The following is a 9,418-nucleotide window of genomic DNA, read 5'->3' as shown; positions in this document are numbered from 1 at the left end:
CTCTCTCTCTCTCTCTCTCTCTCTCTCTCTCTCTTTCTCTCTCTCTCCTTCTTTCCAGTCCTTCCTTAAGAGCCTATTTTATTTCTAACCATTGCCTTCCTTAATCTACCCTCCCTTTTATCATCCCCTCCTCTACTTTCTCTCCTATTTTCCTATTGGGCAAGTTACATTTCTATACGAACTGTTCTACACACAACTGAGTGTGTATATAGTCTTCCTTCTTTGAACTGTTTCCAATGAGAATGGGGTTCAAGAATTGACTGCCATCCACTGTATTGTAAAAGCTCTTCTTTTATGTGAGAAGATTTTCTCCATTCTTCCTCTCCCTTCCACTTCTCCTAGTGCATCCCTTTTTTTAGATATCATTCTTCCATAATTGACTCAAACCCATGACCTCTGTCTCGATAAACTTTTAACTGCCCTAATAATGAGAAAGTTATTACATGTTATATGTATCATCCTTCCATGGAGGAATGTAAAAAGTTTAACTTTATTGAGTTCCTTATAATTACTCTTTCATGTTGACCTTTTTATACTTTTCTTGAATCTTCTCTTCGAATGTCAGAGTTTCTATTCAACTCTTGTCTTTTCATCAGGAATGCTTGAAAAACCTCTATTTTATTTACTATTCATTTTTCACCTGAAGAATTATACTCAGTTTTGCTGGGTAGGTTATTCTTGGTTGTAATCCTACCTCCCAGAATATCATTTTCCAAGCCCTCTGATCCTTTAAAGTGGAAGCCACTAAATCTTGTGTATTCCTGACTGTGGCTTCACAATATTTGAATTACTTCTTTCTGGTTGCTGGAAGAATTTTCTCTTTGACCTGGGATCTCTGGAATTTGACTATAATATTCCTGGGAGTTTTCATTTTTCTTTTAGGATCTCTTTTAGGAGGTGAGCACTGTGTTCTGCTTTTACCCTCTGGATCTAGGATTTGGGGTCAATTTTCCTTGATAATTTTCTGAAATATAATGTCTAGATTCTTTCTTTGATCATGGCTTTCAAGTTGTCCAATAATTTTAAAATTATCTCTCCTCAATGTCTTTTCCAGGTTAGTTGTTTTTCCAATGAGATATTTCACGTTTTCTCTTTTTTCCCCATTTTTGGGCTTTGTTTTATTGTTTCTTGATGTCTCATGAAATCATTAGCTTCTATTTGCCCAACTCTAATTTTTAAGGAATTATTTTTTTCAGTGAGGTTTTGTACCTCTTTTGTACCTCTTTTCCCATTTAGCCAATTCTGCTTTTGAAGGTATCATTTTCTTCAGTATTTTTTATGCCTCTTTTTACCAAATTGTTAATAATCTTCACAATTTTCTTGCATCGCTCTCATTTCTTTTCCTTTACAAATCTTAGCTCTTTATTTAATTCTTCCAGGGTCCAATTAAAATTTTTCTTTGAGACTTTTTTTTTTGGTAGCTATTTTTACATTGTTGTCTTCTGAGTTTTTGTCTTAGTCTTACCTGCCATCACAGTAAATCTTTATAGTCATTTTTTTTCTTTGCTCATTTTAAAGCCTTTTATTGACTTTAAATTTTATGTTAAAGTTAGACTTGGCTCACAGAGGAGTGATGAGGCAGTATTCAGGCTTTTTTTGTGCTACTATTTTCAGAGCTAGCTCTGGGAATCTGCAAGTTTTTAGTACTTCCAAGGTGGTATGATCCTGGGAGAGGTATGGTCACTGCTCTCTTGGTCCTCACTCTGGTATTTGCTAAGGAAGGGCCTTTAGTCTTTGCAGATGCATGTACTAGCACTCTGCTTTGATACTGTGATCTGGGCCCTTGCTCCCCTGTGACCAACCACTAGAGTTCCTCTCTGCCCTGGAATGGCAACCCAGAACTTAGCATGGTCAATAGAGTTGCCAATCAGTACAAGTTGTATCCAGTGCCAGGAAAAGATCCTTTCTAATCTCTTTCTGAGCAGTTTTCTGGCCCCCTTACCATCTCTGGACTGAGAACTCCTGAAGCTGCTGCAGCCTCTGTTGCTGCTGTCATGCATGTGTGCTTCAAACAGACTACCTCCTTTCCTCTACCCTAGTGTTATAGACTTCCCCTGTCTACCTCTTAAGCTTTCTTAAGCCAGAAAAAAATATCTCATCCCAATTTTTTCTTGACTTGACACTCCAAAATTCTATTTGAGGCATTGTTTTAAAGTTGTTTGGAGGAGAATGTTAGGAGAGTTCAGCTGAGTGCTGCCCCTAATTCACCATCTTGACTCTGCCTCCATAATGGACTCTTAACAAATGTTCATTGAATAAACAAATTGATTGACTGAATTAAATATGCCAATAATAATCACATATGGTTTCCACTAGCTTCCTCAGATCAGATAGTATTTCTGTGCACTTCATTTAGAGGAAGGATCACTTCATCTCAGATCCTTCTTCCTAAATGTAGTGTACTGTTCCCTCTATATCCACACTGTGGATGAGGCTAAAGCTTATGGCTCAGATGATATGATTGTGGGTGCTATGATGCTGGCAGGGCATCTTGGTTTAAGCAAAACTGTCTTCATCACAGATTCTTTTGCAGTCAGAGGGTCAGAAGCAAGGGAAAGGTTGTATAAGGCAGCGGAGTCCATTGTCACATAATTACAGATAGGCAAGGGCCAGAGGCAGGAGGACTATTCAAAGTCTAGAAACTATGAATCAGCAACATGAGACTGTCACTGTCCAAAGGACAAAAGAGGAACTGGTGATCTTCAGTTAGGAATGAGTTCAAGGAGTTCATAAAAGGGTGGTTTATCCCAATCTGATTCACTCAGTGCAGTGAATCTTATGGATACCCTTTGACCCATAGCATTTCAGTCTAACTCTGCCACCTCTTTCTCTCCAATATGAGTGATGCCTGTGGACAGCTCCTGGCCACTGCTGAAATTTCCTATATGAACCAAACAACAACAATTCAATCAAATAACAATTAAGTATATATTCTGTGCTGCATACTACATGCTATGCCCTTGGGATTAAAATACAAAAGCGAAACAGTCCCTGCTCTCAAGAGGCTTACATTCTACTGAGAGTGGGGGAGGGGAATGTAGATACAACATGTTCACAGATACCCGAAAATAAGCCCTCCCCTTACTGTGTAAGATTCCTCTAAAATAAGCCCTCCCCCGAAAATAAGCCCTATTGAGATTGCTACTGTAGTGAAGGTGATCCCCTGCGCTACACGCTACATTATGGTACCCTCTGTATGCACCTTCTCCCCCCCGCCGTGAAACGCACGCCGCGCTCCGAGCTGCATCCAATCAGAGCTGCAGCAGTGAGCGCGTCATCCTGTTCTTCCCCAGTGATTTGCTTATTGAATAAAGGTACATTTTTTTGTTCACATTTACCTGTTTATTAAGATTGCTGTCAATGTTCATTAAAATAAGCCCTCCCCTGAAAATAAGCCCTCTGGTGTTTTTCTGTCCAAAAAATTTAATAAGACAGTGTCTTATTATCGGGGAAACACAGTAAGTATGTATACTTATATAGTATGTATAGAAAATGAATACAAAATGAATGGAGGTGGAGTGAGACTGACATTTGGGAGAATTTAGGAAAGTCTTCTTGGAAAAGGTGGTGTTTGAGTTGAACTTTGAAAGGAGGTTGGGGTTCCCAGAGGTGGAGGTGAAGCAGGGATCATTTGAGGCATGGGGGACAGCCTTTGCAAAGTCACAGAGCTAGAACCTAGAGATCATGCAAGGGAGTAATGTACAGACAGCTTAGGAAGGTCAGCTGAAGCCAGATTGGAAAAGGCTTTAAAAAACAAAGTAGTTTAATAAAGTTTATCCTGGAGGCAATGGGGGTAATTGAAGTTCTTTGAGCAGGGATGACATGGTCAGATCTGTGATTTAGGAATATCAATTTGGCAGATATATGGAGGATGTTGGAGCACTGAGAAACTAGATGGAGGGAGACCAATTAGAGGGCTATTGAAAGAATCATAGGGTCTTAAATTCAGAATGGTCCTCAAAGGCATCTAATCCAAGCTCCACATTTTACAGTGGAGGAAATGGAGATCCAAGGAAACTAAATGACCCTCCCAGGTAATAAATATCAGAGCTAGAAATTAAACTTAAATCCTCTGATCCCTGGGACAGTTCCATGCAGATGAGACGGTGATGAGGACCTGAATTAAGGTGGTTGCAATGTGTAGAAAGAGAAGGAAATAGGTGCAAGAGATATTGAGGGGGGCAGCTAGGTGGCACAGTGAATAGAGCACCAGCCCTGGAGTCAGGAGGACCTGAGTTCAAATCCAGCCTCAGACACTTCACACACACACACACACACACACACACACACACACACACACACACACACACACACACACACACCTGGCCTTGTAACCTTGGGCAAGTTACTTATCCCCAATTTCCCTACCTTCCCCCCTCCAAAAAGAAAAAAAAATTAAAAAAAAGAGAGATTGATGGAGAATTGACAAGACTTGGCATTTGACTGGATATGAAGTAGGAGGAGGTTGAGGGTGAGTGAAGAAGAGTTGAAGGTGAATCTGTGGTCACAAACCTGGGTGACTGGGAGGAGAGTGATACTTTCAATGGAACTAGAGAAATTAGGAGAAGAGGTAAGTTTGAGGCAGGGATTCTTAACTTTTTATGGACCTTTCTGGCAGTCTATGGATCCCCTCGGAGGGATCCATGCTTTTAAATGCATAAAATAAAATACATGGAATTACAAAGGAAATAAATTATATTGAAATATAGTTACCAAAATATTTTAAAGCCTGTGTTCAAATCTCAGGTTAAGAACTTGTAGTTTAGAGAGACGCATAATTGAATTCAATTTTTAACATGTTGAGTTGGAGATGTCCGGCAGGCTATTAGACATGTGGGACTAAAGCTCAGGAGAGAAATAGTGTCTTAGAAACAATTGAGTTTGTATTGCAATAGATTGTAACATGAATTAAATGTTGAATATTCTTGATTAAACCTATTTTCTTGCTCCCCAGCTTTCCCAGTGATTGAAAATGGTCAAGTGGAATGTCCCCAAGGGTACAAGAGACTGAATCATACTCATTGTCAAGGTAAGAATGGACTGGAATTCCAGGCTATAAGGAGGGGTAGAAAAAGAGGAAGACTATTGAGAGATGATGGTGTAGACAAATCGACCTCATCTCCACACTGATATATCATGATGCACTCTCTAGTGACTGTAAGACTTCAGGTATTGGGGCGGCTGGGTGGCACAGTGAATAGAGCACCAGTCCTGAAGTCAGGAGGACCTGAGTTAAAATCCAGCCTCAGACACTTAATACTTACTAGCTGTATGACCTTGGGCAAGTCACTTAACCCCAATTGCCCCTCCCTCCCCCCTCCAAAACAACAGCAACAACAAAATATATTTAAAAAAAAGACTTCAGGTATTGCTTCCTAAACCACAATTGCTTGGGGGCAGTGTAGTAGTATAATGATGGAACCCTGGTCATGTATTGGGGGAAAGCAGTTCAGAGGAATGTAGCGGATACCACTCAGAAATGGAAGAATGAACCTGCCTAAGGCTGAAGTTGGAATATTCAGGGAAGAGGACAGGGTTTGGAAGCACCAATCAGACAGGGTGTCTGCTGAATGACTTTTCCTAAGAATTTGACAAGAACAACCTTAATCAACCAAATTTAGTCATTTCCTATCTGTTCATGGACTGGGCTTTCTGGATGTAGATTTTTCTGCTCCCCAATGAAGATAAACAAGTATGAAGCTTTGCCAAGGAATCAAATATGGTTGCTTAGGTCATTCTTTCCATCATCCCCCAGTCTATAGCTGATGGGACAAATACTAGGACCTTCCCCTATCCTTTTGGATGGGTTCAGTACTCTTATTAAAAGCCAGTTCTTGCCCTCCATTACTCCCTACCCTGTTAGAGACTCTGCAAGTGAGCCTGGTCCAAGAAAAATTAGAGTTAGACATCTGGATTGGATGAGGGCTGAAGTGGGAACAAAATAAAGAGACTGATTAGATCTAGAAAATAATGTCATTCCAGGAGACTAAAGCAAGAACTTGAGAGATTGGATGGCTGGTGGGAGGTTCACTGATGATTCATGTTTAAATGGCTACATATAAACATATGTGTGTGTAGGAGGAAGGGATACAGGGAATTCTATTAGCTGCTTTGCTATAGAAAAGTAATGATTTCACATGTAAAATTAATATCATATTGTTTACCTTCTCAATGGGTGGTGGAGGAAGGGAGAAAATTTGGAACTCAAAATTTTTTTAAATTGTTAAAATTTTTTACCTGTAATTGGGAAATATTTAATGAATTGTTAAAAATAGATAATCAGGGGAAAAGAAAGGGAAAAAAGAGTAATTACAAGAAGGACTTGTAACCTGGGTAGGATAATCATCTCAAAGAAGCTGTAGATGGAAGACATGATTGCTAAGAATCAAAATCACAGAATCTCAGTTTTGAAGAGGATCTCAGGGGGTGCCAAGCACAATCTACACATGTTCAGTGCAACATTTTCATTCAGTAGTCGTCAATTTACTATGCTCAATGTCCTCCAATGGTGGTGGACAGCCTAAATTGTTAGGTGTTTTCCCTCCCAAGCTTGAATTTTCCTCTTTATAACTTTCACTTATTACTTCTAGTTTTTCCCTCTTGTGCCAAACAGAGCAAATCATCCACATGACAATATATTTGGAAGTAGCCATCGTGTACCCTCTGAGTCTTCTCTTTCCTAGTAGCTTCAACTTGTTCTCATATGACATGATATCAAGGACTTCTAACATTCAGGAGGCCCTCCTCTGGACGCTCTCCAGCCTTTCAACATCCTTCTGAAAATGTGGTATCCAGAAGTAAATACAATATTCTAGATATGATCTGACCAGGGCAGCAGAGTGGTGTTGTCGTTCAGTCATTTTGTAGTTGTGTCTGACTCTTCATGACACCATTTGGGGTTTTCTTTTTTTTTTTTTTGCTTCTTTTTGGGGGGAAGGCAATTGGGGTTAAGTGACTTCCCCAAGGTCACACGGCTAGTTTTTGTGTTAAGTGTCTGAGGCCGGATTTGAACTCAGGACCTCCTGACTCCAGGGCCAATGCTCTATATACTGCACCACCTAGGTGCCCCCATTTGGGTTTTTCTTGGCAAACATACTGGAGTGATTTGCCATTTCCTCTCTAGCTCATTTTACAGATGAGGAAACCGAGGCAAACAGGGTTATGTGACTTGCCCAGGGTCACACAGTCAATAAGTATCTGAGGTTGGATTTGAACACAGGTCTTTCTGACTCTAGACCTGGTACATATATTTCTATAAAAATTATATCACTGACATGCTGACTGTGAGATGTTAAAGAAATGAAACCAAGGAATGAAGAAAATGTAGCAAAACAGAGATCTCATTATGAGTATGCCCAGCTCTGTTGAAGACTGCTAAGACTGAAGATTTGACTTGGTTTTCCTAGGCAAGGCAAAGCTAGCTGTGATAAGGAGCTCTATCTAGGGTCGTGGTAGCTGAATGGCCAGTTGCAGTGCAGGCTGAGTAGATGCTCCCCAAGAATGGGATGGCTAGCCTGTTGAACCACTGAGCATGCAATGCTTTCATAGTTACTAAGCTCCAAGGCAGGCTGGAGACTTTGGCACTGTGGGTTCTATCCTTGGTTCTGTCTCTGCCTCCCCACAGGGTTGGCACTCTTACCTTGGCCTTGGTGCCTGGGAGAGAGATTTCTTGGGCACATGTAGGATCTGGATCACTAACCCCTGGGGTTTTGTCTGAGACCCCAGATCTGCTGCTGTGCAGGAAAGTAAACAGTCCCCACTTGGTAAAGACTGGCAAAGACACCGGGACTGATGGAAACCAGGTCCCTATTCATCATGAAGCATTTGAGACCCCCTCTGCTGGCTGCGGAGCTGGGAAATAGAGTCTGAGAGAGAGAGAGAGAGCGAGAGAGAGAGAGAGAGAGAGAGAGAGAGAGAGAGAGAGAGAGAGAGAGAGAGAGAGAGAGAGAGAGAGAGAGGAGCTCGGAAGAGCACAAGTCTGAAGAGGAAGAGAGAGAGAGAGAGAGAGAGAGAGAGAGAGATGCCAAGAGGCTGCTTTACATTAGAGGCTGGCTTGAGTTCTTTTCCAGAACCAAGGCAGCAACACCAAGTATTGACTGGTCCTGACCTCATGGACATACCCTGAAGTATAGGGTGGATATTTCTGGCTTTTCTCCCAGAGAGATCATTGCCTTACTGACTGTGGGGTGGCAGGAAGGGGTACATGCATGACGTTAGCAGTAGACACCCATGCAATTTTGAGTCCTGTATGTCGGCATCACAGTCCTGGTTAAAGTCCTGATTTGAGTGGCAGTGGGCAGGGGGTTGTATAGTTCAAGAGAAGTAGAGCATCCTTATTTTTAAAAAAGTTTATGATGAACCAAAGAGCCACCAACAATAAAGACAATCAAATAAAATACAAAGTACACAACAAAATATTACATAGAACTTCTAGCATTTGACAAAGTAGAACCAAGAAAATGAACAGAAAACAAAAGAAATTAATTTTCTCTGTCTCTTTTCATTTCCATACAAGGTTCTTCTAACTCTGATTTGTTGTTTTTTAATGTATAGTTGTAGCTAACATGTGCAGATATGAATCCAGCTCTACTCATTTCAATTTGCATCATTTAACAGGATTATAGATTTAGACCTAGAAAGCAATCTCAGGGACCAACACCTTCATTTTTACAGATGTAGAAACTGAAGCCCAGGAAATCAAGTGACTTACCCAAGGTCACATAAGAAGAGACAAAGTGTCCAGTGCTCTTTCTCCTGTACCATACTATCTCTACAAAAAAAAAAATAAGCAATCAGACTAAAATTGCTCTTTGGCTCTTCCATTCTGTATTGGTAACTAGATAGATATCTTCATCTTGAACCTCCCCTTTATCAAATATAATAGCTTTATTCTAGGATTACTTTGCTCCCACTATTCTCTCTCCTCATTCTCTTCCCCTTTTTCTTCTCTGTTTCTCTCTTATTGTCAGTGTAGTGATTAAAGGAAATGGCTTCTCTTTGAGATGAGAGGAGATGGTGGAGGAAAAATTTCTTGCAAGGACAGGATTCATGTCAGACAAATCCAGGTAGTACTGTTAGGAGTCCAAATATGTGAGTGTTGCAGCAGTCAGACAACAAGCATTTATTAAGCACCTACGGTGTACCAGGTGCAGCTAGGTGGTGCCATAGTGCATAGAGTGCTGGCCTGGAGTCAGAAAACTGATTTTCCTGAGTTCAAATCTGGCCTCAGACACTTACAAGCTGTGTGACCCTGGGCAAGTCATTTAACACTGTTTGCTTCAGTTTCCTCATCTTTAAAATGAGCTGGAGAAGCAAACTACTCCAGTATCTTTGCCAAGAAAACAGCTGAAAAACAACTGAATGGCAACGTGTGCCAGATACTATGCTAAGTGCTAGGGATACAAAAAAAAAAAAAAAA

General features: G+C 40.7%; 1 protein-coding gene across 1 annotated transcript in view; it reads left to right on the top strand.

The window, feature by feature from the left end:
• LTBP2 (latent transforming growth factor beta binding protein 2) overlaps positions 1-9,418 on the top strand; it is a 204,309-nt gene that overhangs the window by 126,090 nt on the left and 68,801 nt on the right. Inside the window, exon 9 of the mRNA XM_069092220.1 lies at positions 4,955-5,029. Coding sequence (XP_068948321.1) covers positions 4,955-5,029 — 75 coding nt within the window. The remainder of the gene's footprint in view (positions 1-4,954; positions 5,030-9,418) is intronic.

The sequence above is a fragment of the Petaurus breviceps genome, unplaced genomic scaffold, assembly GCF_028583685.1.
Source record: "Petaurus breviceps papuanus isolate PSGF00001 unplaced genomic scaffold, PetGlider_PUasm1.0 189, whole genome shotgun sequence".
Classification (NCBI taxonomy): Eukaryota; Metazoa; Chordata; class Mammalia; order Diprotodontia; family Petauridae; genus Petaurus; species Petaurus breviceps.
Note: the sequence above shows the minus strand (reverse complement) of the source record. Positions and strands in the feature narration are given on the sequence as shown.